At 43.1% G+C, this 17755-nt stretch overlaps 1 protein-coding gene across 3 annotated transcripts in view; it reads left to right on the forward strand.

Annotated features, from left to right (window-relative positions):
- The window catches only part of LOC117359555 (pancreatic triacylglycerol lipase-like), an 86714-nt gene that overhangs the window by 40510 nt on the left and 28449 nt on the right, over nt 1–17755 (forward strand). For all 3 annotated transcript variants that reach the window (XM_033942527.1, XM_033942528.1, XM_033942529.1), the window contains 3 exons: nt 5818–5926; nt 15121–15240; nt 16549–16668. In XM_033942527.1, coding sequence (XP_033798418.1) covers nt 5818–5926; nt 15121–15240; nt 16549–16668 — 349 coding nt within the window. The remainder of the gene's footprint in view (nt 1–5817; nt 5927–15120; nt 15241–16548; nt 16669–17755) is intronic.

Consider the following 17755-nt stretch of genomic DNA (forward strand, 5'->3'; position numbering starts at 1 on the left):
TAGGGTTCAAAGTAAACTCATAGTTCAACACAAGGACATCAATATTTACACAGATTGAGTCTCTTATAATCATGTGCTTTACCAAGAACAGCTATTATAGTATTCAGCTTTGTCATACTCTAAAACATCATGCCATATAGTTTATTCAACGGTTATTTACCTTAGCCACCCACTCAGCAAGCCAATCAGCAATCATCTCACCTCATCTTACTCTCTTCCTTCCCAGGGCTCTGATTCAGCCCACTGCTAGGGAAATCTTCTTTCTCTGAGACTTCTCTGAGACTTTCTCTTATTCACCATCAGCTATGCTCTTGTGAAAGACTCTAGAGATGCAAACGCTCCCTATCCACACTTAAAAAATACAAAGAACAAGCTACCTTTTATAAGAAATCATTACAGGCAGCCAAGAAAAAATACTATGCTAACCATATAGCCACTGCAAAAAACTCCTCAGCGCTATATTCCATAGTTCGCTCGCTCTCCCCTTACATTAGAAGACCCGCCCCTACCTCAAACCAACCTACAGCTCAAGTCCTTGCTGAACATTTTGACCAAAAGATCAAAGGTGTACAAACAACACTTGTTAGCACTTCAATATCTGACTCACCTACGTCCCCTCTACCCAAATATTCACTTCCCTTCAGTTCACTCTTTGCTTAGTCTACCTACACTAGATGAACTGCAGACCATAATTCAGAGCTTGAATCCAAGAAATAGCTCTTTAGAAAATTTGCCTCCTACCATTCTTAAAAATCACTTTAGCATCTTCGGTCCATTCCTACTTGACATGATTATCAAAAGTCTCTCTACAGGCTATATACCATCATCTTGGAAATCTGTTCTTGTATTCCCAAAGCTTAAACAAATAAACATATCCGAAAACCAAATTAATAATTATCATCCTATCGCTAATTTACCTTTCCTAGCAAAAATAATCGAAAAACTGGTCTTCAGTCAACTGTTCAACTTCGCTGAAAAAACTAATGCTCTACATCCCTACCAAACAGGTTTTCGGAAAAATTAATCCACTGAACTCTCGCTCATTGGACTAACCACTTCAATTCATTATTTTAAAGATCACCGCGAATCCTCTGTTTTAATTTCTTTAGATCTCACTTCCGCTTTTGATACAATTGAGCATTCCCTACTTCTTACACGACTAGAATCTATCAATATTTCTGTACAGTTTTGCAATGGTTCTCCTCTTACTTTCAAGACCGAAACTATAAAGTCAGTTTCAATGACTCTGTCTCCTCCACTATTTACCAAAACTATAGAGTCCCTCAAGGCTCTATTCTTTCTCCCCTTCTTTTTAATATATTTCTAGCACCACTACTCACTCTGGCTCAATCTATAGGTTTCACCGTATTTACATATGCTGATGATATCCAACTACTTCACCCCTTAAATCCTCCATCCCCTAATGAAGTAACTGAAATTAATCAAAAACTCAATAAAATCAGCCTCTAGCTTCGGCATAACATACTTTCACTGAATATCCTAAAAACTACTAGTGTCCTTTTTTCGCCCTCTCCAGATGAACATTTATGTCTACTCATCTGTATCGACTCCTCTCCAATTCAAAGGGATAGTAAAGTTAAACTTCTTGGAGTCATTCTAGACAAGGACCTCACCTTTCATCAACAAGTTAGTGCAGTTATGCAGAAATGTTTTCATAAGCTTAGGCTCATCCGTTCTATTTCTTCTTTTCTTGATCCCTCCTCAATTAATATCCTGATTCACTCCCTAGTATTTTCAACTATAGATTACTGTAATACCCAGAATGAAATCCATCATTTATAACTATTGCAAAACACTGCTGTTAAATTAATCTATCATGCAAAAAAATTTGACCATGTCACTCCTCTCCTCCATAAAGCACATCGGTTGCCTATTACTCATCGTCTCTGCTATAAAATACTCCTCCTCACTTTTAAAACTAAAAACTCTAACCAACCAGCGTTCATAGATAAACTCTTGATACCTTATTCATCATCCAGGACCCTCTAATCAAATAATCAAAATTTACTCTCCATAACATAGTAACATAATAGATGACGGCAGATAAAGACCCGAATGGTCCATCCAGTCTGCCCAACCTGATTCAATTTAAATTTTTTTTTTTTTTTTCTTCTTAGCTATTTCTGGGCGAGAATCCAAAGCTTTACCCGGTACTGTGCTTGGGTTCCAACTGCCGAAATCTCTGTTAAGACTTACTCCAGCCCATCTACACCCTCCCAGCCATTGAAGCCCTCCCCTGCCCATCCTCCTCCAAACGGCCATACACAGACACAGACCGTACAAGTCTGCCCAGTAACTGGCCTAGTTCAATCTTTAATATTATTTTCTGATTCTAAATCTTCTGTGTTCATCCCACGCTTCTTTGAACTCAGTCACAGTTTTACTCTCCACCACCTCTCTCGGGAGCGCATTCCAGGCATCCACCACCCTCTCCGTAAAGTAGAATTTCCTAACATTGCCCCTGAATCTACCACCCCTCAACCTCAAATTATGTCCTCAATACGGGAACTATTTTACGATACTACCCGCAAATCCATCTTTTCGGTCACCGCCCCCTCTCTGTGGAATGCCCTCCCTTTAGATGTTTGATTAGAGAACTCCCTGGAAAAATTTAAAGCCAAACTTAAAACCTTCCTCTTTAAAGATGCCTTTCCTCTTTAGTACTATATTCAGCCTCTTAACCCTTTGATTCTTGTGAAGCTTTGAAATATCTAATACTTCTTTTGAAATGATTCCCCTCCTAATGTTTTTGCCACTCCCCGTTTACCTTTCTTTCTTCTACTTTCCTTCCATTTCATGTACATTATGTCAAATTTGTCTAGTATTTTTAATATTCAATAAAATATTGTTTTTATTTACCTATTTTAATTGTCCCTTACAATTTTTTTACATTGTACACCGTTTAGACATTTGTTTTGATAGACATTATATCAAAAATAAAGAAAACTTGAAAAACTCTTCCTTGGGAATCTCTCTCTCTGGGACTTCTCTGTAATCACTACAAACTAGGGCACGAGTCCTGTCTCTATGACTCAGCTGAGTTGTATTACGTTCCAGTCTTATTCCCTCAAATGGCATTTGGACATTTTACTCAGTAAAACTCCTAAATTGCCATTTTTGAAACACATTTTATAGACTTTTTTATGCTGCCTGTAATGCATTGAAATTTCAAGAGAGAATGATGGAGGCGTGGTTTGGGCAGAACTAGGGCAGACTTATGATTTGGATGCTTTTCTGCAAATAAGGAACATTGCAGAAAATGTCCAAGGCAAACTTGGACATTTGAGGCTAGACCTGTTTAAATAACGAATAAATGCCCAAAATGAGGCCAAACCGACCAGATGACTACTGGAGGTATGAAGACATGGCCTCCTTACTCTCCCAGTGGTCACTGACTCCCCTCCTATCCCCCAAAGATATGAATGAAACAGTACATACCTTCCATAGGAGGGGTCTTAGGTGACTGAGCCAATCAGAGCCTTAGGCCCCCTACCAGTGCATCCCAGGATGCACCAGGAAGCAGAAGGCCTGCCAGCCAGAGGGAGCGGTCATCCCTCTTCCATCTTTAAGGTATGAGGGTTGGGGGCTTGTCAGGGGCCCTTGGTGGTCTGCCAGCAGGAGGGAGTAGTCATCCTTCCTACCAAAGCATGGGGGGTGTATGGCGGTATCTGGGTGGGTTCAGGCAGTGCAGACTGAGGCAGGAAGGAATGGGCATCCCTCCTGCCAACCTTATACAGGGTGTAGGAGGGGTGCAGCAGCTGGAAAGGGGGGATGTCGGCAAGATTGGGGACTTTACCTTCTGCTGCTCTCCCTGCCAGTCAGTCAGCTGAGCCGGCAAGACTTGGGGAGACTTGTGCTTCAGTTGATCGGGGCAGGAAGAACAGCCTTGACAGGAGGGAGGAGCTATACTTAGTAATTAGTCTTCTGATCAAGTGTTGGGCATAGTTCTTTCCCCCACCCCCCCTTTATCGTCAATTCTCTACACAAATAGCATGCATATAATTTGCATGCTATTATGCTGAGAATTGCTGGCCCGGAACTTCCTCTCCGACGTTAGAATTAATGTCGGGTGGGGTAGGTTGGTCGGCCCAGCGCTTCAGCGTCCTCTTTACGGTGGCGGCCTGTTCCCTGATGGCAGTGGGGTGGCTTGGGGGAGGGCAGGGAGAAAGAAAGGCATGGAGACAGATAGAAAGGGGCATGGAGAGAAAAAGACAGGGAGACAGAAAGAAAGAAAGGTGGCATGGAGAAAGACAGGAAGACAGAAAGAAAGAAAGGGGGCATGGAGAGAGAAAGACATACAGAAAGAAAGGGGGGCAGGGAGACAGAGAGAAAGATGGACAGAAAGAAAGGGGAGGGGGCAGGGGTAGAGGAAGAAAAAGTTGGAGGAGGGAATGAGGTCTGGAGGAGAGGAAGCATACAGGAGGCTGAAAGAAGGGAAGAAATATTGGATGCACAGTCAGAAGAAGAAAGCGCAACCAGAGACTAGTGCTGCCTGATTCACAGATTCGAATCGATTAAAAAAAAAAAAAAAATCAGCCTCCTGATTTGGTAATAGACCCACCCCCCTCACCCCCTAAAGCAGGAGTGGCAACTCCCTGTGCTAAAAAACGCTATTACGGTTTAGTAAAAAGGGAGGGGGTATATTTGCCTATTTTTGTATAGATATTAATGAGATGACATTGCATAAAGTCTTCTGCCTTGACCTTTTTGAAAACCCGTTTAATATAAATGATAATTAATATTTTCTCTGCGTACAGTGCGCTTTGTTTTTAAAAATTTTATTGTTGGTAGATAATTTTGACTTAGACATTTTAAAAGTAGCTGGCAAGCCCAAAAAGTGTGGGCACCCTTGGGATAGACCATACGGTCTTTATCTGCTGTCATTTTTTATTTTTCTGTTTCCAGGAAAATGATAGCCCCTAAAGTGGAAAATAGGGAATGAAACATGCTTATGATTAAGATTACCAGATTTTTCAGAGAAACACGGACACGTGGCCCTGCTCCCGCCCTGTTCTGCCTTCAGCCACACCCCATTCTGCCTCCGTTTTTCTTTTCTGACCTCTGGGCGCGGATGCGGGTGACATGCTCAGAAGCCCTCCAGACGCGGCCGGGAGGTCAGGGCTAGACTCCATTCCAGATACAATTTTAGATGATAAGAAATGAGGTTTTGTAAAATAAATATATCTCTTGATAAAGATTTGCAAAATCCATGTTTGTGAATTATTCCCCCCCCCCCTTTTATTAAGCCACGGTCTGCGATAAAAAAACCTTAACACAGCTTGCTAAAAGGGGGCTTATATTCAGGGCAGGATTAATTCGTCGAGGGCCCCTAGGCACCCAAGTACACTGGACCCCCTGCCCCGCCCCACCCCACCATGCGCCCAGGCGGAAACAGGAAGCTGCATCAGAGGGAAGCTTTGGGCAACAGCACTGCTTGCACAATTTCAGTTCCCATTGCCTTTCTTACCCGCGTTGCTTGCTTGTCTTACTTTCCGTCGATGGGGGGGCGGGGGCCGCATTGCCGATCGATGCTGGAGGGGCCCATCGCCGTTTGGAAAAAACAATGTTGATTCCCTCCTTCATCGGGCCCCCCTGACCATTTCGGGCCCTAGGCACATGCCTACTCGGCCTATTGGTTAATCCTGCCCTGCTTATATTAGCAGAACCGGGGCCCTTACTATTCAGCATTTTTTGTCAGTAAAAAAAGAAAGCTAGGGGATTAAAAAGTACTACTTTTGGCCCCCAAACTAGTGGTTTTTTGTAACTTTATATTTTTTTCTTAAACAATGTCCTTAGAATAATTATGGCTACCCTCTTTCGAATGTCCACCTCATCGGCCACAGTCTGGGAGCCCATGCTACTGCTGAGACCGGAAGAAGAGTCCGTGGCATCGCAAGAATCACCGGTAGGTGACAAGAAAGAGGGTTGAATCAATGCAATCTTTCCCGCTGCAGATGAACTGCCTAGTAGCCCGGTTAGTTAAGTGCTTGAGCTTTTCCTGAAGCTCACCTGCAGTGCATGTGTTATCTGCTTCATCTATACCAGCACTATAGAAATAGTAAATAGTAGTTGTAGAAGCTGGCTTATAAGATTGCCCTTCATATGCTCCAAATGGTTTCTTAATGTTGGCAGGGGAGAGTGTGGTGCAGTGGTTAAAGCTACAGCTTCAGCATCCTGAGGTTATGGGTTCAAATCCCATGCTGCTCCTTGTGACCCTTGCCCCCCCCCCCCCCCCATTGCCACCGGGACAGACAGGGGAAAATGCTTGAGTACCTGAATAAATTGATGTAAACCGTTCTGGGCTCACCTGGGAGAATGGGATAGAAAATTCAATAAAAAAATAAATAATATTCAGAAGGGAGCATCCACTATTTACGTGGCATCGTAATTCTTTTTTCATTGTATGCTAAATGAAATCTTACAAAATCACGCAATTGGAGGCGTTTGGTGACGCCTGATGCAGTCTTACGGGCAAAACGTAACCATGTTGGATGCTGTGTTTCCCAGTCAAGGGGGTTCAGTGGCTCAAAATAGAATCCTCTGGACTTCAGTGTTTTGGTGCTATTTTTATCTTGTGGTTAGCCAGTTGCAAATCTTCAGGAATCTATACGTGAATATATTTCCATTTGCATTGATCTGCTCTTACCCTGTATAAACCAGAAGAACCAAATCCTCAATTTTTTTTGGGGGGGTGGAGGGGGGATGGAAGTTCTACTCTTCACTGTAACTGCCCAGAGATTAGGAAAAATGAAAAAAACACAAAACATGGTGGCATCTTATAGACTAAAGTCCCAAAATACAATCCATTATATTTAAATAGATGTATACATTAAAAGCTTATTAGTAATGAAAGGAAAAAGCCTCCGGTGGCCCGTGCAATCTTTCAGGCACAGCATAGCATTGCAGTTCATTGCTCCCATCTTAAGAAATTTACATTGCTTACCAGTATCTTTTTGTGTTCAATTTAAAATCTTAAAACTTGTTCAGATTATCCGGTCAAATGCCTGTTGTTGTACAAACCATCCAGGGCACTGAGATATGAAAATTCTATGTTGCTCGATACAGGGAAACATTGCTCAATATGTGCGAACGAAAAAAAATCCCGTTTTTCTACGGCTGAGCCTGTTCTGTGCAACGCTTTGTCTGTTCAATATTTTTCTTTCTCCATTACTGAGCATCTGCCAGTCAATTGGTTTTACTTCTTTCTCTTACGCGGACGATATTCAACTTATCCATCCTCTTGACCCAGAAAATAATAATGATATTTTGTCTATAAATAAAAAACTAGATCTACACCCTAAATGGCGAGATCCTGACAAGAACTGTAGCAGAAAGAGACTTGGGAGTGATTGTCAGGGAAGACATGAAGTCGGCAAACCAAGTGGAGCAAGCTTCATCCAAAGCAAGGCAAATCATAGGTTGCATACGCAGGAGTTTCATCAGCCGTAAACCTGAAGTCATTATGCCACTATATAGATCCATGGTGAGACCGCACCTGGAGTACTGTGTGCAATTCTGGAGGCCGCATTAGCGCAAGGATGTGCTGAGACTGGAGTCGGTCCAGAGAATGGCCACCAGGATGGTCTCGGGACTCAGGGAGCTCCCGTACGAGGAGCGGTTGGGGAATTTGCAGCTCTACTCACTCGAGGAGCGTCGAGAGAGGGGGGACATGATCGAGACATTCAAATATCTCACGGGCCGCATCAAGGTGGAAGAAGACATCTTCTTCTTCAAGGGTCCCGCGGCAACAAGGGGGCATTCGTGGAAAATCAGGGGCGGGAAACTGCGCAGTGACACTAGGAAGTTCTTCTTCACTGAAAGGGTGGTTGATCGCTGGAATAGTCTTCCACTTCGGGTTATTGAGGCCACCAGTGTGGCGGATTTTAAGGCCAGATGGGATAGACATGTGAGATCTATCCGCAAAGATAGATAGTGAGGATCACTGGGGTGGGCAGACTTGATGGGCCTTGGCCCTTATCTGCCGTCTATTTCTATGTTTCTATGTTTCTAGAAACAATACAAAACTGGCTCAATTCAAACAAATTAGCATTAAACATAAAAAAAACAAAATCCATGATTTTTACCTGGAAAAAGGACATAGGCTTGAAGACCCCACTTTAAAAATTCTTGGGGTCATAATTGATGACAAACTTCCATGAACACATCACTTATATAGTCAAAACATGTTTTTATAAATTATGTTTAATACGATCAATCGCCAAATTTCTTGAGCCCAAATCGATTAACATCCTGGTTCATTCTTTGATTATAGCAAAAATGGACTACTGTAACTCACTATTACTTAACATCTCCCAAAAAGAAAAAAGAAGACTACAAATTATCCAAAATACAGCTATTAAACTAATCCACAATGCCAAGAAATATGACCCCATTACGCCTTTATTGATCGACTCCCATTGGCTCCCAATCAGCCATCGCATTTCCTTTAAGGTCATGCTGTTAATATTTAAAACCTTAACCTTTAATGAACCTCAGTTTATAGCTAGAATGTTAATACCCCATAACACTATACGACCACTCAGATCATCCTTCCAAAATCTCCTATCTTTCCCCTCTCTGAAAATAGTAGGCACGAGAAGATCTGATATGGGCCCCCAATGGTGGAACTCATTTCCACAATATATTAGAAATGAAAAGGATCTCACCTCCTTTAAAAAATCCTTAAAATCTTATCTTTTTAAAGATGCTTTTAACATTTAAATTTTAGATTTGTTAAATATTCTCAGATTTTTATCTTTCCCGTTCTCCATTGTTCTCTTCCTTTTTTGTCTATTTCCTCTAAAAAAATTGTAACTTTCCCCTCCTTTCTTCCCAATTCAAGTTTGTCTTATCTTCAAGAATTTTGTCATTTGGTTCGTCTTTTTTGTAATTTTACTTCTTTTTATAATTTTGTACATCGCTTAGCAAACCGAACAAGCGATTCATCAAATACTAATAAACTTGAAACTTAATAAACTTGTTGCAATTCAGAAAATTGCTCAAAACTTACCTCTTTGTAGAGGCGTTTTTTTGTGGGCTCTCCACTTCTCAACGAAGATTACGTTACCATCATTAAGACACTTATGAGATAGTATTTGTACCCCTGACATCTATTGTTTACCTGTTATATACTTGGTCTTGTAAGACTGTATGTATTTTAAACTGAGTATGTGAATTATGAGCCACTTTGGTAAAAACACAGATTATAAATGTAATCTAAGTAACATCAATAATGCAGTAGTCGATAAAGACTGATATAAATTGAATCGCTTATCAGATAGAAGGCAACGTTAAGATCCTCCGATGATGGCCATCGTTTCGCAGCTCCAACATGCCACTGCTTCAAGGTACTGGATCAAGTGCTTGGCGCTATTACCGCTCACAACTCGGGAAGTAAAACCCAGATTTCTCAATCCATCCTCCTTTTTCTGGAGCCATATGATAACCCTACACAGGCCCATATCCCACTCTACTTATGGTGGAATATGTGAGCCATTCAAAACCCACCCAAATCCAATTGTATCTACATATAGGCGACACCTGCAGACATAAGGGCTGGTATTGTGGTGTACAGTTGGGTCCTATAGGTTTTGGAGGGTTCACCATTGTGACCAGCCAGACATTCTCCCTGCCAAGGTCCCAGTTGAATCTCTAGACCAGACCCAAAAGAAATCCCGGAGAGGAATCAGGAAGGTTCATGTAGTTCCTGATACCGACAATATCTCCTTTGACCACCAGAGGGAGACTGATTTGACTGAGGAGGAGTTAGGTGACCTATACCCAAGTCGCCACCGGGGGAGCCCAAGAGGCCCCTGGAACACTGCTGACTCAGACAGAGTAGGGCGTGCCCCTAAGGTATTTAAACCAGCAGTTGAGAGCAGACAGGCAGGTCAGCTAGGGAGAAGGTTTAAACCTTTTTTCCCTAGGGAGTCCCCTGGGCCAAGCAGGAGCAATAGACCCATTCCCATGGAGCTATTAGAAGCCGGACAAGCTGAGGAGCTGCCTGTTCCAGAGGAGGAACAACCCATAGATTGTCAAGAAAGTTTTGCAGAGTGTGCTCCTGACTTTCCTGAGGCCATGCAGGTGGACTGGGCCTCAAGCTGCAAGCAGTGAGTTGTTGGTTCTTCAAGTAACTGTTTGCTTGCTTTGTTTTTGATGTTTTTGCAAAGCTAAGAGTGTCCTTGTGGGGAGAGGTTTTGCTAACACCCAGGGAGGGAATTTTGAAAGCAATTAGCTGTGCTTTTGACTTGCAAAACCTGTGACACTCTCCTTTTCCTAGCAGGTATATTTTAGGCTGCCAGAGGCTTTCACTTTGAGCACTGTAGTTTGGAGAACAATTGCCCTGAACTTTATTTTTGTTTGTGAAACTACCTGCTTGGGAGCAGGCAGTGCTAGCTCTGAGGAGAGCTGAAACCTCAGGTGCAGCTGGGACTAAAATTAATGCTCAGAGAAAGTTTGGACTTTATTTTGTGCTGTTTATGTTTCTTATTCCTTTTGGCATTTTTTGCTTTACTGCTGTTTGGGAATCCTGACAATTTTTGCAGCTGTAAGAATGAACTACTTACCTTCATGAAAGCATAAGTAAAGTTGATTTATTTGCCTATGAACTTTAACTGTGGTACCTTTGATTTTTGGTTCCTGTCTAAGAACAGTTCAGTCCTGCAGGGTGACTCCATCTCGGGTCACACGCTGGTGTTCTATTTTGGTGTAACCACTGGGAGTGCTATAGAGCAGTGTTCTTCAACCTTTTTACACCCGTGGACCGGCAGAAATAAAAGAATTATTTTGTGGACCGGCAAACTACTAAGACCGAAATAAAAAAACACATTTTCGCCCGTCTCCGCAAGCTCGGTCCCCACAAACCATCTGATCCCATCTGCACAAGCCTCAGTTATGATTTTATATTGAACGTATTTTATTAAAGTATAAAAAGAAACAATATTCTGTACAATTGTCATTTTATAAATATAAATATTCAGAGCAAGGACCAACAAAACCCCTGTCTCCCCTCCCCTTCACATATATCCCCTCTACTATCAAGAAAACTGAACAAGCCAAATTATTACAGAATGCTACACAGAAATATCATGCTAACAGAATACTGCAGTCACACATGACAGGAATAGTGTTAGGCTTTGCAGTCCCCAGTTATGTCTCTAGCAGGATATATATTTCAAATCTGATATATTGTAATGACAAAATAGAAATAAAATGATTTTTTTCTACCTTTTGTGGTCTCTGCTTTCATCTTCTTTCCACTCTTCCTTCCAGCGTCTGCCCGTTCCATCCACTGTCTGGCCTCTCCTCCTTCCATATGTATATGACTTCTTTCTATGCCCCTCTCTCCTTTCCATCCAGCCTGTGCCTCCTCTCTCCTTTTTACATCATTCATTCCAGCTTCACTGCTTTCTTCATTTTTATCTCTCCTACACCAGATCTAGCATATTTATCCCTCTCTCATTTCTCTGCTGACCCCCTTTCCAGCATCAATCTCTCTCTACTTTCTCATTCCTGTCTCTCCCCTTTCCCTCCTCTAATCTCCCTGCCAGCTGTTTCCTTCCTTTTTTCCTTCTCCCTTCCCTCCTCCTCCCTATCCAACAGTAGCTCTCTTCCCATCCCTTTCCCTCTTCCCCTCCCAGCAGCATCTATATTTCTACCTCCAGGTGCAGTAGCAGCTCTCCCTTTATCCAGCAGCTTCCCAGCTTCCAACAGTGGCTTCCTCTCCTTCCAGCAGCTCTCAGTACTTGCCTGCAGCAGTGATTTCCTTAGGCAGCCTTGGGTCGTTGCTGCCTCTGAGGAAGGGGAAGTTGCCAAAGTGAATCACTGCCCTGGTAAGTACAGAGCTGCTAGGAGAGGAGACAGCCACTGTTGAAGGCTCCCTGCACATTCGCGACCCCCCCCCCCCCCGGCAAAAACAGCTTTGCACCGCAGGCCCTGCCGCCCAAGACGAGCCGGAGGCCCCTATCCGCCGCATCCTGCACGTGGGCAGAATCTCAGCACAGACACTGCTGATGGCCCCAATCCACACGCTGCCCCCCACCGCGCACGCTGACCATCTCCCTTCTAATTGCAGCTTCCCCGCGGCCCTCTTCGGCGACTCGGTCGGGGCAGCGATCAAGACAGGCTGCCGACATCGGGACCTTCCCTCTCTGAGTCCCGCCTATTTTGTTTCAACTTCCTGTTTCCGCATAGGCGAGACTCGGAGGGAATGGCTGACGTCAGCAGCCTGTCTTGATCGCCCGAGGCTGGGAGGAACAGAAGATTTCCCCGAACATCACCAGGGCAGGAAATTTAACAGCGTTCATCTTGCCGGTCCTGCGCGGACCGGCAGGAATTTTCAGCGGACCGGCACCGGTCCGCGGACCGGCGGTTGAAGAACTGTGCTATAGAGCCCTGGTCTGGGCTACAGTGGGCTACACCATACATCATAAAGGGGTTATGGCGCAACCTTTCAATTGAAGTTCAATAGGGTGCCCCACTGCTCTGCTGGGATGTCGTGTGGCCAGTCTAGGACAGATGCAGGCCCCTCCTACATTGCAACAGCTTGTTTTGTGTGGTTTTCATTTGGTTGTGGGGGTTTTTTCAAAAATAATTTAAAAAGATAGATGCACTGAGGGTAAGCACATCTGAGAAATGGCCATTTTCCCAAAACCAAGACAGACATTTTGCAATTTTGAAAAAGGTTATGTTCGCTACTGGAGTTTTGTGCATCTTCCACAAAATGTCCAAACTTGGATTTGGACGTCATATCAAAAATGCCCCTCTATATCTTTTTTAAGATATGGAACCAGAATTGCACATGGTACTCAAAGTATGGTCTCCCCACGGAGCAATACAGAAGCATTATGATATTCAATGATTTATTCTCTATTCTTTTCCTAACAATTCCTAACATCCTCTTTGTTTTGATTTTTTTCTTTTGGGCTGCACACTTGCTTGGGAACTTTTGGACTAAAGAAGATGAATTCTTCAGCTTTTATCGTGACGGAGAAACAACTGCTTTTGGCTTTGAAAGCATACTCCATCAGGGGTGTAGCTTCTTCTTGGGCAGAATGTAATGCCATATCTCAGGTGTGCCATGAGACGCTGGGAAGGAGGAGAGGCACCAGTGCCGGCTGACTGCCTACAGGAACATGCCTCATGCGGCAAGAGGTTCATCCTGAAGGCAATCGGCCAATACCAGCACTTCTCCTTCTCTCTGCATGTCTTTCCTTCCGGCACCCCCCACAGGCGGCTCAGGGCCCATCTGGAGGGCCTTAGTGCACGCACAGATGTTGATGTGATGCATCTGTGCGCTTCCGGATGCCTCTAGCCATGGCCACTACGTTTAGTGTGCCATGGCTCGACAAAGCTTGTGAGACATTGGTTTAGATGTTGCAGCAAGGGAGGAAGTCACTTTTCACCCTTCAGTTATTAGGGTAGGGGTGACTAATTCCATCCCATCTTCAGAGTGATATTGTATATCCCAAAAGTCCTGGACTTATCTGGTGCTGAAAACAAAGAAGGAGAAATTAGATTGTATCTGCTAATTTTCTTTTCTTCAGTTGCATGAGTCCAGCTACCTGCCCTTCATTTATCTGTTCAAAGCAGAGTATTTTGTAGTCAATGTTAATGTTTCTCTTGTGCAACAACTGTTTTGCTTTGCATTTGCTTTCGTTAGGCAGAAGAAGAAGGTTGTGTTTTTGTATTCCCTCCATTTTCATCATTCCACCAGTGCTGCCCGATTTACCAATTCAAATCATTTCACTGAAGAATCGATCAAATTGATTCATTGTCCGAGAAAATTGGACTCACTAATTCAGCAACCCCCACCCTATGAGACCTGACATACCTCTGAGGCCTTCTAAAACAGAGCAGTGGAGGCACTCTGAATGGGCTGCTTCGCGGCCTTCCTTGCCACAGCCTTCCCTCTGTTGCGTCACTGATGATGTCATTGGTGATGCGGCAGAGGGAAACAATAGCAGGGCAGATCTCGAAGCAGCAAGTTCAGAGTGCCACCACTTCTGCTGCTTTAGGAGACCTCGGAGGTATGTCAGGTTTCATGGTGGAAGGTTCAGTGCGGTGCGGTGGGGTGCTGCTGCAGAGGGGGATGGGAAGGAGGGGTGGAAAGCTGGTGCATGGGATGGGTGGGAGAGGAGGAAAGCTGCTGCTCAGGGAGATGGGAGGGGATGAAAGATGGTGCACATGGGGGAGAAAGGGGAGAGGAAGAATTGTTGGGGTGAAGGAGAGGAAGGGAGAGATGAAACAAACAGATAGAAAGGAGTGAGAGGGAGAAATCCTTCGTATGGTGGAGGGGAGGGAGACATGCATAGAGAAGAGAGAGGGAGAACTGTTGGACAAAGGGTGGAGGGCAGCAAAAGATGGTACATGGAGAGAGAGAAAGAAATGTTGCACATGATGATGGAAGGGAGGAAAGGAGAGATGCTGCATGGAGGGGAATAGAGAGGTTTGACCCAGGGCAAAAGGCAGGGGGGGGAGAGTGAAAGATGGTAGACAATAGGAAAGAAACAATTGTTGGATATGACAATGGAAGGAATGGAATGTAGAAAAAATAATAAATTTATTTTCTATTTTGTGATTACAATATGTCAGATTTGCCTGCCAGAGCTGGTGTTAGACAGCAAGCATGAGCAAGGACATAACAGAGAGAGGAAAAGTCTTTTTTATTTTGTTTACACCACACCGCCAGCGTGGGGTTGGAGAGAGCAAACAGGGGTGGGGTGGGTGGAAAGACTACAAAATAAACCTGTCAGGATGTTTGAAAAAAACAAACAAACACCCAATTGGGCAGGAAAAGTGGATAGAATCAAATTGAAAAATCAATTCAATAGGCTGAATCGAATCGAAATTTTTTCCCCTGAATCAGGCAGCACTTCTTTCAACTGCTTTGACATATAATATTGAATTGATTGAGCTGCACAGGGTTCTATGAAGGCACAGCATAATTTTGGCTCTTTCTCCACCTGCTTTTAAAAGGGTGGAAATCTACATATCCTGGACTCGTCTAGTACAATTATAGGAAAGAAAATTACGAGCTAAATCCAATTTCCCCTTTTCACACTGAGTCATGGTACTTATATCGGAATATGTTCCACTTAGGTTTGGATCCAGCTGAACCTTATTTCCAAGGCACTCCTACAGATGTCCGCTTGGATACATCCGATGCCATGTTTGTTGATGTCATTCATACAGATGCGGCACCAATAATTCCCAACTTGGGTAAGTTTGCTGGAAATTATGGACTATTAGACCATATTTTGATGTTTCTTCTTTTAGACTGTTGATACAGTCATTAAGTCTAAGTATTTTGGATTACTGTAATATAATTTACTTAGCGAGTTGTCAGAAAATTCTTCATAGACTCTGCATCATAAAAAACACGGTAGTCCAATTAATTTTCAAGCTGAAAAAATCAGATCATGTCACATCTTATTACCAAAGACTACATTGGTTGAGACCAGAGTCAGATTTATGTTTGGTTGTACACAGTAGACCCAAATGGTCCATCTAGTCTGCCCAACCTGATTCAATCTAAAAAAAATTTTCTTCTTCATAACTATTTCTGGGTAAGAATCCAAAGCTCTGCCCAGTACTGCGTTTAGGTTCCAACTACTGAACTCTCCGTCAAAGCTCACTCCAGCCCATCTACACCCTCCCAACCCATCCTCCACCAAGCGGCCATATACAGACACAGACCGTGCAAATCTGCCCAGTACTGGCCTTAGTTCTTCAATATTTACGATTATTTTCTGATTCGAGATCCTCTGTGTTCATCCCACGCTTCTTTGAACTCCGTCACCGTTTTCCTCTCCACCACCTCTCAGGAGCGCATTCCAGGCATCCACCACCCTCTCCGTAAAGAAGAATTACCTTACATTGCTCCTGAGTCTCCGACCCCTCAACCTCGAATTATGTCCTCTGGTATTACCATTTTCCTGGTGGATCATTTTTTATTCATTAATTCACAACGCCCAAGACGTAATTGTAATTTGTTTGCTTTTCCGTTGGTAAAGGGTCATTTATACAAGAGCTATTTTCAATTACTCCTATCTTTTCAGGAGCTTCTTGTGATAAAGAGTTTGTAAATCTGTTAGTTAGCTCTGTCTTTTACCAGCAGTTTAGGAAATGTTTGTAATTTCTAGGTCATTTTGGTTTTATTATCACTGTTTCAATTTTCTTTTGTAAACTGCATAGAATTTCTAAGGTACTACACTATATAAATAATTTTTTATGCTGTGTTATGTAAGCAGTATTCCCTCCAAGCTGAGTGGGAGCCCTTCAACTATATTGCTGTCAGTGGGAGGGGGGGGGTGCTTCAATACTGGGGGAGGGTTTCAGTCTCTATAGAAAGGTAGGTTCCCTGGAGTCCTGCAGTGCTTGCCTGTACCTCACTATTAAAAATGAGAAAGTAAAACAGCACCACCAACTGGCTGGACTGTAAGTGGAGGACTCTCGGTCTTCTTAGAGGGAACAGTGGTGGTAAGGAATGAGATGGAACTCTTCTAATATCTCTCTACCATGCGTTAGGTTTTGGAATGAGCCAGGCTGTCGGCCATCTTGATTTCTATCCAAATGGAGGAGAACAAATGCCGGGATGTAAGAAGAACATACTCTCACAGATTGTAGACATTGATGGTATTTGGGAAGGTAAAAATAAACTTTGACATCCTAAATATTACAAAAAAAAAAAAAAAAAGGTTTGGTAATAATAAATTACATTTCATATACTGTAGTTTTTATTTATTTATTTTTAAAATTTATAGACTGCTTAAATCTAGTTCTTTTTATCAGATTGGATCTTGGTATAGTTTTTGCTATTTAGTACTTTAGAATCATCCTCTGAGGTGTAAAATCTATCCATCAAATTTAATATAGTGAGTTTTCAATCAGATGAACAGAGAAGGGGAGGGTTAAGTGACTTATATAAAGTCACAAAGAACTGCAGTGGGACTTGAACCTGGCTTCTGTGGTTCTTAGCACACTACCCTAACCATTAATCTACGCCAGAGGTGTCCAACCTTTTGGCTTCCCTGGGCCGCATTGGCCGAAAAAAAAATGTTTCTGGGGCTGCACAAATGTGCAAACGCTGCAGCAAGACAGAGGAGGGAGCCGGCAAGACGATAAACACCCAGGGGCAGCAGAGGAAAACACTGCATCGTCCTCAACCGGGGCCGCATAAAATACTTCACGGGACCGCATGCAGCCCTCGGGCTACAGGTTGGACACCCCTGATCTACGCCTTCTTTTTTTTTTTTTAATAGTTAATAAATGAATAGTTAATAAATTCTTCCATATCATAAAAGTTATGACCCAGTCCAGAGAAATAAAACTTGCCTTTGTAGGAGATCAAATTTCCGATTCCATCTGGTCATTATACAAAGGTGGTTTGAAAAGTATGGTAAAAAAGCAAATTAAACAATGTAGTCTCCATCGAGGTCTATACACTTAGGGCTGGATGCACTAAAGATAATCGCTAATATCGACTGGATCGCTGTTGGCCGATTGTGGACGAGCGATGCACAACCGAGTTGACATGCAGATGATTTGAAAGGAGGCTCACCCTAATCTCATACGATCAATCGCTGTGAGAGCGATTTAAAGGCATGCGCAAAAGATTCCTGTTGGTTCACGCTGCAATGTACGCATACACCTGTTGTAGATCAACCATAGGCGTGGTAGGTCTGCGCACGTCATCAGCCACAAAGCATTGTTGTCGTGAAATGCAATATAAGGA

This window comes from Geotrypetes seraphini, chromosome 4, assembly GCF_902459505.1.
Source record: "Geotrypetes seraphini chromosome 4, aGeoSer1.1, whole genome shotgun sequence".
NCBI classification, from domain to species: Eukaryota; Metazoa; Chordata; class Amphibia; order Gymnophiona; family Dermophiidae; genus Geotrypetes; species Geotrypetes seraphini.